Here is a 12,405-nt window from a genome sequence, read left to right on the forward strand (position 1 = left end):
TGCATACAAATATACATACATACATACATACAAAGACAGACTGCCAATTCTCTCGCTCCGGGGCCTCGAAAGAGGTGTCATGATTTTATAAGTGTTGGTGGTGATGACGAAGATGAAGATGATGATGACAAAAATGATGATGTGAAGATGAAGAAGAAGATGATGTGAGAATAGTGATGAAGTGGATGATGAGATAGTCTTGATGGTAGAGATTATGATGAAGTCGATGATGATGATGACAATGAGACAGTTCTGATAAATATGATGACGATGATAAAGGCAAAGACAGCGATGGTAATAATTCCGACGACGATGACGATGATAAGATGTTTATCATGGTGAGCCGTCACAATGACGCTGAATAAAATAGATGGCGCTGATAAAGATCATTTCGGTGACGTCATTTCTGATGTCCGTCAGTTCAGTTCATATTTTAAAAAGTGGAATTCTGAATATTCTTATTTATCTACATACAACTTCTTGATGTTGTGGTTTTCATATTTTAGTTCTGTGATTTTATTTTTATTTTATCTCAGTTTACACATGCACATGTGCACTATGCTGTTGCTCTTCTCTCCTATCTATATAACATTCTCCAATAAAAGCTTTACGCTCCTTTTTGCACTGATTCGTGCATTTTATTTTATGATCTCGATAAAACATTCCATAAAATTTTTGCAATTTTTAGCGAATTATTTATTTCAAAAAATTAAAAAAGTAATTTTTGAGTTTATTAAACAAAACGCATAATGTTGACTTTCAATTTGAGGCAGAACGCAATATTAATTACCATTATGACCGGCTTTGTTGTTCGCTTTTTTAAAAAAGAAACGCCATAATAATAACAACAGTCATATAATGTAAATAATAATAACATAATATTAATAATAATAACAAAATGCATGTATCTCATGTACAATAGAGTGGAATAAAACAGAACAAAATGAATCATTATAGAAATGGACATTATTGCACCACATACATGCGTGCATACATTCATGGTCATCATGCACTTTTATTTCTTTCACATCAAAAGATGACCACGTGTAAACTGAAAATTAACATTGTCCAACTGTCTGTACACATGTGCCTTCCTTTCATTTGCCACTTTTCGTTTTTAATTTTGAAGCCTTTGTTGGTATCTTCATGTTCTTAAGTTTTTGATGCATTAATGGGTATGAAAGCAGAAAAAAATATGCGAAAAGTTTGTATGATACTTAGAACTTGCATGAATTTGTATGAAGTTGTGTCTGTACGTACATCAGTTTATGAACGTGGATGAACGAGTGTCTCTTTTTACAGTGTCTGTACGTACATCAGTTTATGAACGTGGATGAACGAGTGTCTCTTTTTACAGTTCTGAGTTTTTCTAAGTTTTTAAAATTTTTATTATACAAAATTTGAGAACCGTGTTGAAGGTTTGTATTGTTTTAACTAGGACTATTTTTAAATATAATAGTATATATTTTTTTTTATTTATTTATGTAAAAATCATTTTAAGTGAATGTATAATTTTACTTTTCATCATTTTTTTTTAAATAATTGAGGTGTGAAGTAACTTCTGATGTTTCGTGAAATAAAAATTGAAAATTTTAAACAAAACACGTTAAAATATTTCAAGTGTCATGAATGAAAAAAAAGACCTATACAGTTTGTGTTTATGCTGGCCAGTACAAACAACCGTATCGTAACTTTTAAGAAACAAGCTGACCCGTCAACATAGCGCACGGCAAAGAACTCTGACTAAATGGCGTGTAACAGCGACAAAATGTCCCATGACAAAATGGCGAATGTCAAAATCGCTCAATATCACATATTTTCATCACTTATTAAATGTCAATTTTATAATTGAAATTGTATAATTTAAATGCGCTGACACGAAATCATAAAAATAATTGTTTTAAATAATTATTTTTTAAACTTTGAGATAAAACTGTAAAAATGGCATGTCAAAAATAAGTTGAAAGGCGAGTCAGAATGCAATAAGCACCGTATTTCCAGCCTGCAAACTATTTGGTTGTTTATTCCACCTTGGACAATGCCTCGGGCGTAAAATGCAAAATGAAAATTTTACTACTACTGCATATACTGCATATTAAAGAAATGAAAACATACAATTATTTGTAGGAATGCTGCTAGTTCTTTCATTTGTTCTACTACTGCATCAAGTCATCACTGTATTTGAAGAGCTAAGTAAAGCTTGCCCAGATGTTGTTGAAAAGTGTACGAATACTGAGAAGATATTTATACTGGCCGTGGTAGTAAAAAAACTAAATCGCCAAGCGATCCCAAGATTTCCAGTGACATTTGGGAATGTTCGCGATTGGGTGCAAGAGAACCTGCAACGAACAAATAACTCAGTAGAGGGATGGCATCATGCATTTCAGCATTCTGTTGATTGTCCCCATCCGAATGTTTACAGGTTTATTGATCACTTCCGCAAAGAACAAGAGTTCACCGAAAACAACATTGCTTAGTACAATGCAGGGGAACGAAACAAAGCTGCCAGCAAATCCAAATATGTCAAACTGGACAAACGTCTAACAACAATATTGCCAACTTATTACACCATATCACGAATGGAATTTTCACGTCACGTTGCATATAATTTGACTTTTTAATTTACATTTTTAAGACCTCTCCCAAATTTGTTTATTAATATAATAACGTTCATCATTTGGTTAAACTTTGTTTCATCATTGTTTTATTTTAATTTATTTTAAAAAATCTAGCTAATATCTAATGAATTTGTTAAGATTTGCAAGCTTATTTATAAAATGAAGCATTTATTTTTTCAAAATTTTACCAACAATGCCGGGTTGCGTTATTTCTTCAGCTTTTTGTTTTTACGCTATTTCGTCCTGGGCGATTTTTTCGGCGCGGTTTTGTCGGCGCCATTTTGTCATGCGCTGTTTTGTTGGTGAACCAAGAAACAAATGTAATAAATTCAACAGATAAATTTTATAAAATCTTATGAACAATTTTTTTTCAGTATATAAAGAAGTTATTAAGTATATATTTGTATATATTTCAAAAATTTATATGAATTATTTGTAAGGTTGGAAAGAATTGTGATAGGTCACAATCTTAAATTTTTCGCATCAACATTAAAAATTATGAACTAGAATTTTTTGCTTATGTCAGACAGTTTATGATGTTCATCTGATTCAGTCGGTTCCATCCATGTTTTCTGCTGTTGTAGCCTTTTAACGATGATGAAGTCTTTTTTTCATTTGTACCTGGTAGTGAATCTATTTATGCAGTAACTTCACTTGCATAGTTTGCTTCTGAAATTGTAAATTGAAATGAAATAGTTGCTGCAGCATTTTTCAAACTACTATAATAAAAAATTTTTTTTGGAAATGTTGAAATATTCATCAAATTTAACTTCACCAAAACTCAGTGTTGCATTAAAGATCTAAAAATGAAATAACGCAGAAAACAACTTGCACGCTTCGTGAATTGATTTTATACGTTTGTCAGTTCATTATACCACAGATCTGGCAAGTATAAATGGTCGAATTAATTGCTAATAAATTTATTATGGAAACTTTAAATAAAAAGAATATAAACCGCAAAATATAAAAAGTAAAAGTTGGCATTTTTAAATGCAGTCACTATTGGCACACCGACAACATCATCAGTTATTCACAATTTGTTTTATTTTTGTTAAAATTCACAATTTCATGTACCAATCCACTTCCACATTATAAAAATTAAGATACTTTTCAGAAAAAAAATGCTTGAAGGTATCGTGGATACATCAATGAATTTCACTGTTGTTAAATTCTAAGATCCACATATAAATTTGGGGTTAATGGTTTGAATGAGACAATGATATGTTCTTTCAAACTTGATAATGTGCATTATTATTCTAATTTAATTTAATTAATTGTCAAAACAAAATAATTTCTAACAAAAACAATGATTTCGAGTCCATGCAGACTGGTCAAATTTAATATGGATGTGTTTTATTTATTTATATAGGTAGCAAAATGTATAATTTAGTTAGAAGGCGTGCGAATACAAACGCTAACGGAATTAGCGGAGTAGCCAGAGCGCGTGCACATAAATAATTCGACAATTGAGATAAATGTTTCCATCCTTGAAAATTATTTCATATATACTACCAAGAACCATATAGGTACATTTTCAATGTTTTTGCTCTTCTGTTGTTATTATAAACAATTTCATATTGTGAGTTTGTGATCGGAAAAATTGTTAATGGGACTGTTTAAAAAAACTGTTTCTAAATTTTTATTAAAAAAAAACGATCTTCAACACTAGTTATCAACAGCATTATTTTACGGCAACACTTCGTCGTTGTTTGCGTTTAGTAAAAATAGGAATCCGTGGCAGTATCGATAATTTCATGGAAACAAAAAATTTTTGAAGACTGACACCCGCTCCGAATCCATTACGTAAGGTCTGTAATTATGTTCATGCTCAATTATTTATCGCATCAGTTACCTCTCTTCTTTGATCATAATGTGGGAACTGAAAGTCAGAGTTTTGAAAGAAAAACTGTTTTTTTTTCATTTTTGATAACTTTCAGACAAAATATTTCAATCATTTTTCAACGTTGTTCATTAAGTTGCCTGCAATTCGTACTGTTGTTGGATGTTTTGGCGGATGTTGTGATAGTGAGAACGTGGACGATTTTGACTACCGTAATTAATTTACTCCAGTTTAATGTTTGAAGTTGCAGCTGGGAAAACATGCTCCAACCAGCATCCCATTAAAGCCGACCAGCTTAACATGCGAATGTGATAGCACCGTCAAGCAACTGCACCAGCATTGAAACTATAAATAAAATATAAATTGGAAAACGTACAAATAATCTACAATAAACGTGATTAGTTAAAATTTATTGTTTACAAGGGAAAAGGCAAATGTAGGAATGTACTTGCTTGTGTTGTGCTTGTTGTGATGGGATGCTAGCAATGGTTTTATTCATTGAGGAATTTTTTTGACGCTATGTGTTCAAATCGCTTTTTAAATTAACTACATTACATATTTTTTATAATTTTAATTTAAATTTACTTTTATATAATTTAATTTTGAATTTAGTATGAATTTCTATTTTCAAACTACAAATCCATAAAGAATTATCGGCAACAGCATTTGGCAGGGTACTTATTGACTGACCGTCGACGAGTATGCAATGATGGCCGTGATGATTAAACACAAACGACGGCCAAACATTTAATAATGAACATTTATTTGCAGAAGACCGCAAGTTATTCATTGGAATGTTGAGCAAACAGCAGACAGAAGATGATCTGAGAAACCTCTTGAAAGCATTTGGTTCCATTGAGGAGTGCACCGTCCTCAGAGATGTCAACGGAAACAGCAAAGGTTACATCATTATTACTTTTTATCACTTTTACTTTTTATCGTTCTACTTTTTCATTACTTACTTTTGTAATATTTAATTAAATACTTCTACAAATTTGTATTAAAAAGATTAATAAGACGTACGTTAGCCAGCGTCACCAATATATCTTCTATGTACTTGCACTTTATAGTCAGTCATCGGTTATATCACATTAATTACTGATTGAAAATAGGCTGGCTGAATATTATTTAAGTTTTTTAATTCTGAAGGCAATAACTTTCATCAGACATTTACTACTTATCTTTTGAAGTTTAATTAGATTTGAAAAAATTTTTTTATAATATTCAAAGGAAATTAATCTGTTTTGCTTTTTTAGCTGAAATTAACAAAATATTTTTCTTCTTCACATAAACGAGGTCGGTTTGAATTGCGGAAATTAAATTTCACTCCTATTCACCATAAATGGTGATAACATAACCAGATGTTATTTTGATTTGAGTGCATGCATTTAAAATTCAAATAAATTTCATCTTCAATGGACACCAACTTTTTTGAGAAAATTACAAATAATAAAGCAAAATAAATAACAACTCAGAAAGCACGTAGTACCAGTAGGCCTACAAACACTGACGTCGCTCGGGCAAGTAACTTTTCATCACTGATACAACAACTAAATAAAAATACATTAAGTGACTTATTAATTAACTAATCAATTAACTCATTGACTAATAAATCAAAATTATTAAAAGTATAATTACTTATCTTTTAAAATAAATTTGCAAAAAGAGAGCTTGGCGACGAGGATGATGAGTGCATGAATGAACGCATATTTAGCGTGTCAAATGAGGAATGGAATGTAAATAAATAATCCTTTTGCTAATCCGTGCTATGCAAGCAGTCACCCAGAGATTAACGTCGTTCTTCTATGTTGATGGAATTAAAAGATGTATGCATGTACGTACAGATGGATCCATGTACAGTACACGTGTCTATATCTACAGTTTAATTCATGTATCTACAATTAGATGAATGTATCTATGTATTTATGTATATATTTAGGCGTCTACAGATGTGTGCATGTATGTGTGCTCTGTACAGTTATGCACATGAGCGTACATATACGTACATGCATTAGACATTTGTAGATAATCATCATTCTCATCTTCATCATCGTCATTGTGTTTAAACCCTTAGTTCATACTTGGATGATCCGCAAATTTTTTCAAAACGGCAATGTCGCCTCAGCTCTGCTTACTTTTTAACAATTTATTATAACCATAAAATACCCCTTAGGTCGGGACACAGACCAACGCCAGCTGGTTAAAAAATCATTACTCCTATATATGATGACCTCAGATAGTTTTTTTTCAGTTTTTTTTATTCTATGTTCCTTTTTTTGTTCGAATTTTCATATTTTAATGCCATCTCATTTGGGCGGCCCAACAAGCACTGCTTTGAGTTAGCGGATTTCATTGCAAGTAAAATTTTGATAAAATTTATTACCTTTGTATAAATAGTACAAATAGGAGTGAGTCTTTTCATTTTAACGCCCGTTCTTATATTTCAAAACCTGAGCATTATATACAAATATAAATATAAGTGAACTTATAAGCAATGTACCTCTTTTGTCTTTCTCTCTCTCTTTCTGTTTTTGTCCTTTTTCCTCTCTCTTTTTTTCGTTTTCTCTTTATTTAACTCATTTTCTGTGAGTGTATTTTGAAAAATTTTCTTTAGCAACCTAAATTTGAAGTTGAAATTTTAAACCAGCTTGAAGTTTTCTAATCTTTTCATTATCGTTTGTTTTTTTAATACGTTATCTTCAAAAGAAAAATATGTTTCAGAAATAAATTGTATTAAATGTTTAAGTTCTAAGATTTTTTGCGTAGATTTATAAATTCTGCGAATGTTTTGGCTTAGATATATGTCACATCTTTGTGCTCATTTTTTGGTATTTTTATATAGCAGCTGAAAATCATATTCGTTTTTTTCTACAAAAAATTCACAATTCAAGATAATTGTGAAGTATTTTGACATTTTCAGATTAATAAATTTATAACATTATATATGTTAAAAAATATAAACTGTCGTAAATAATTGAAATTAAAACAGTCCCCGAAATGATTCAAATCATTGAATACCTACAAAAATAATTATAACCACCATCATCTAATAATTTGGCGTCTTATTCATTAAACTACATCTCATTTACTAAACATATTAGTCCACACACACACACAAACACACACACACACAAACACACACACACACTGACAAACAGACAAACACATACACCCATTCACACCGGTATTATAAATTAGTTCACACAATTCAACTCCTCTCTTACTTTCCAGGAAACTCAAAATCTGAGCTAAATTTCTTCCAGTTGGCAATTTGCGTATTCTGTGTCTGTTGTTATTTCAATTGATTTTAACATTTTACTCGGTCAGTTAATTGTCTGTCTTCCTGTTAATTTTTTTCTATGTTTGTCTGTTTGATAACCTTAATCTAATGGTTGTTTTATTTTGTATTGTAATTACTTTTAATTTACATTATTGGCATGTATTTGCGTACACATATATGGCAAGCCTTGGATTACTATGTAAAGTATAGTAATTATATAATATATAAAGATAGATTGTGAGTGTATTTTGCTCAGAGTTGGAGACCTTTCCCATTTGACTGGACCATAAGTGATTGTAGGATTGTTTTTGGTAGGTATTCATTTTTTCCATGTTCAAATCATTTGGTCTTTTTCTATTTCAACAACATGATTTGAAGAGCAACATAATTTCAACAATTGTTTCAAGTCGCACAAGTAAAAACCATCAGGAGTCGAAAAAAATGTTGTTCACTTTTCGCCATTTTTGAGAAAATTTATATTTCTTCTTCAAGTTAATTTTTAGTTTTTACCACAATTTTCATTAAGAATTATGCGACTTGTCATTACAATGCATTATTATATTATTTTTATATTATTGTTATTATTATATATGGCTCGTTTTTGTCCCGAAAGACAATGGATGCGCTCTTTATGATTCCTTTTAATTAATTGCATAATCTTTTGTGAAGCAAGGCACAAAGACCTAACCCACCGTCAGAAACAACCTATGGCGTCCATACCTTGCACCAACGAGTCTGGAGTTATAATCCGTAACTCCTGCCTCTCAAGTTGTTTCAGTCGCAAAATCGTAGCTTCAGAGTTTTCTCTCCGGGACGCATTCTTGCCTGCCCATGCATCATGATTCCTCTCTCAAACTGGAAGATGTAATCCAAAGGTATGTTATGCATTACGTTTGGCACCGACCTGGTTACACTAAGTAATGCCAGCGTCTGAAGTGTACCATCCCTGATATATTACTTTTCAGGTTTACTTCTTTGAAGCCACAAGGTAGTGGATCTAGGGAATCGAAAGCATGCTACATTTATGTATTGCCAGTTTACGTTCCTATTTAGAGAGGCTTTGAATGATATTATTATAAAAATATGAAGAATGGGACAATTTTATAAATTGTATCAAATTCAAAAGTTAATGTGATTTCTTGAATAAATTTGCTTTTGGATAACAATCAACATATTATACAGAGGAATTATTTATAAACGGTAACGCATACAAAATGTTACTATATTTACTGGAAAAAATTTTGAATGAAAAATTGGAGATAAACAAAGCCATTTGTTGTCTGGTCATTGAAAGTTTGTCAATGGACCTACCATCAATTTTGATTTGTTGCCGCACCAAGAGTCAATTTATTATTGACTTCCTTTTAAGCAAAAAATAAACCTCCAAACATTTGCATAAAATTTGATTAAAATTTTTTCGAAGTTGTTAAAATGGATTCACCGGGCTTCATACGGGATATTAACATTTTTATTGGATTTTCTTTTTCTAATATTATTATTTATTCTTTCAATAAACATATTTTCAAAATTTAATCATAGATTTTAAATTCACGACAGTAACTTTAATGTCTGCAAAAAAAGTTTCAATGAAAGAAGCTTGATTGAATGATTGAGATTGGTTAATTTTATGATTGTTGGGCGGGTAGGTAGGTAGGTAGGTGAGTGGGTAGGTAGGTAGGTAGGTAGGTCACCATAGAATTGTTGTTGTTGCTTTGGTGTGATGGATGGTCTCTCTGTAATTGTTGCTTCTGGCTCTAATGTTTCTTGATGGATTGATGGTGATGATGATTATGACGATGATGATGGTAACAATAATGATAATGCTGTTGTTGTTGTTAATAATGATGATGAGGATAATAGTGGGGAGGAAGATGAAGATGATGATGACGTTGATGATGATGAAGAAGAGGAAGATAACGATGACGATGACAACGATGATGACGATGAGTGAGATAATGAAGCTGATGAAAAAGTAGAAGAAGAGTGATAAAATGAATGTGATGATGATGAGTATGATAGGCAAATTCTAGGCTTGCAGTAGCGTTGTAATTCTCACATCAATTGATCGCGACAATGTTGTCGATGTAGTGCAAGTATCATTAAAATGATATCTCAATGACGATATCATCCTGATCGTGATGACATTTTTGTTGTTTTCATTGATAATTCTTTTTATTCATCTTTTGCTTCTATGTCATCACGTTTATTCTCTATTATTTGTAAGTACATAGTTGTAGCATTATTATTATTATCATTATTATTATTTATTTGGAGTTAGAAAATAAAAGGATGTTCCCATTATTATTATTATTATTGTTGTTGTTGTTGTTATTATTATTATTATTATTATTATTATTATTAGTAGTAGTAGTAGTAGTAGTAGTAGTAGTAGTAGTAGTAGTAGTAGTAGTAGTAGTAGTAGTAGTAGTAGTGGTAGTGGTAAGTAGTAGTAGTAGTAGAAGTAGTAGTTGTAGTAATAGTAGTTCGACCAAACAATGTGTTAGGAATGTATAAATTAAAAACAATGCCATGAAAATTGTAAAGGATGAGCTGGATGAAGAAGTTTGAATATTCGTTGAACCGTTCATAATGCATTTTGTAGTCTGAAAAATTGTTGAACTGTTGGGACTGTAAACTTTTGAAATATTTTAAGATTGTGGAATCTCTGAGCTTAAATTAACCAAGATACTTGATAAAACGTTTCCTTCAAATCGAAATACCACGACGATTTTTGACAAAGGCATTTATTTCTTCAGTGAAACATATTTCTAGGGCAATTAATATATAGAAGCTAAAATGGTAAGTAAATGTGCTACCGCGTTCAGCGAACTTGATCAAACGCTATTTTACGAATTAGGAAAACAGACACATTTCTTCAAACTCATGTCATGGTCCACATCGCTGCTTCGAAGATGTTTTTATCTTCGAACTTTTTTATTGTATTTTATTTGCACAGACGTTTGAAAAATGTTCTTCATTCAAAATAATTTTTGAACACAATTTTTTACATTTCGGATTTTTCCAAAGAAAGGGGTTAAATGTGACGTGCTGCTTGCGTCATCATGGATGTGTGTGTGTGTGTGTGTGTGTGTGTGTGTGTGTGTGTGTGTGTGTGTGTGTGTGTGTGTGTGTGTGTGTGTGTAAAGTACATTTGCGTTATGAAGAAGGAAGGTTAAAAAATCATTGCGAATATCTCACATATAATTTTAAATACATGTACAATAAACAAAGTTTATAGATAAAAGTGTTTCATAAATCACAAAATGTGTCATAAATATAACGATATCTATTTAATAACTTATTTATTTACAATTCATGAAACGGTTTACAAAAGTTAAATTATAAGAGGAGAAAGAAAACGAAAGCAAAGGTAGAGGTAGGCAGCGATATTTCACTTTCAAACGTTTGTTTATGCGCCTGACGTGTTGTGCGCAGTTTCTGGCAGGTAGGAATAAAATATTTTTCCCCCTACCTCCACCTTGCAAGCTGTTCAGCTGGTTCGTCGGTTGGTGCATGCTTGGGTGCGTGAGTGCTACGTGTTGATCAACTTTTCCCAATCAGGCATACTAAACTTCGTTGTGTGTTCATCAGGGATTTTTATAACAATCAAGTTTTATCATATTCAAGTTTATTACTTGCAACGATTGAAATAAAACAAAAATTATTTATGAGCTTCATTCAAATAAAATAAATTTTGTTTGCATATTATTGAAATTAATATATATTTAAAAACAGGTACAGTCATAGGCGTCATGTTAAACACTGTTATTACCATCATTATCATCATCATCATCATCATCATCATCATCATCATCATCATCATCATCATCATCATCATTGCTATCGTCGTCATCATCATCATTACCTGTCTCAATTTGTCATCATGAGCAAGCACATTTGTGTACACATGGGTTTAATGTAATCTGAAACGGATCAAGTTCATCATGTTGTCATTTAATGGACCACCTTCAATAATAAATATGCTTATTTATAACAGAATGCTGCCTGCATGTTTGTTTGTTTGTTCGTTTGTCTGTTTGTTCGTTTGCTTGTCTGTTTGTTCGCTGTTTGCCTGTTGTCTTTGTTTGCCTGTTTGTTTTTTTTGTGCATGCATGGTCTACCCATACCTACCTACAATCATGGATAAGTACAAAATAAACATATTTGAAATTGAAACGCAAAGTAAACAGCAGAGTTTGCATGTTTGTGTGTATTGTTTTATGTGTGCGTGTGTGTGTGTGTGTGTGGGTGTGGTGTATTTTTGGGAAAATTAATCTTGTCGGTATTTATAGAAAATTTTGATTAATAATAACGACGACAATGATGACGATGATCTATGATTAATAATAATTATATAAATGACATTAATTTATACAAACTGAACTAATCACTGGCAGAGGCGTCATTTGGGGGGAGGCAGGGGGGGCAATTGCCCCCCCAAGAAAAATTATAAAAATATTAAAATTATAAATTATAAAAGTGTTAATTTTAAATTCTTTGTAAAAAGGATATATATAGGATATATAATTTAGTAATTTTAAAACTTTAAAAATTTTGAAATTTTAAAAACTTTAAAAATGTAAAATTTATTATAATGTTGCACTGACGAGACTAGGTAGTCGAAATAGTACTATATGCATACATGTAGATAATGACATCTTCTGTAA

General features: G+C 31.3%; 1 protein-coding gene across 1 annotated transcript in view; it reads left to right on the forward strand.

Moving 5' to 3' along the window:
- Positions 1–12,405, forward strand: part of HELRODRAFT_62054 (hypothetical protein) — a gene marked incomplete at both ends in the record, with an annotated part of 32,029 nt that overhangs the window by 5,667 nt on the left and 13,957 nt on the right. The window contains one exon of the mRNA XM_009011036.1: positions 5,230–5,358. Within this exon, the coding sequence (XP_009009284.1) occupies positions 5,230–5,358 (129 nt within the window). The remainder of the gene's footprint in view (positions 1–5,229; positions 5,359–12,405) is intronic.

This window comes from Helobdella robusta (genome assembly GCF_000326865.2).
Source record: "Helobdella robusta unplaced genomic scaffold HELROscaffold_1, whole genome shotgun sequence".
Lineage (NCBI taxonomy): Eukaryota > Metazoa > Annelida > Clitellata > Rhynchobdellida > Glossiphoniidae > Helobdella > Helobdella robusta.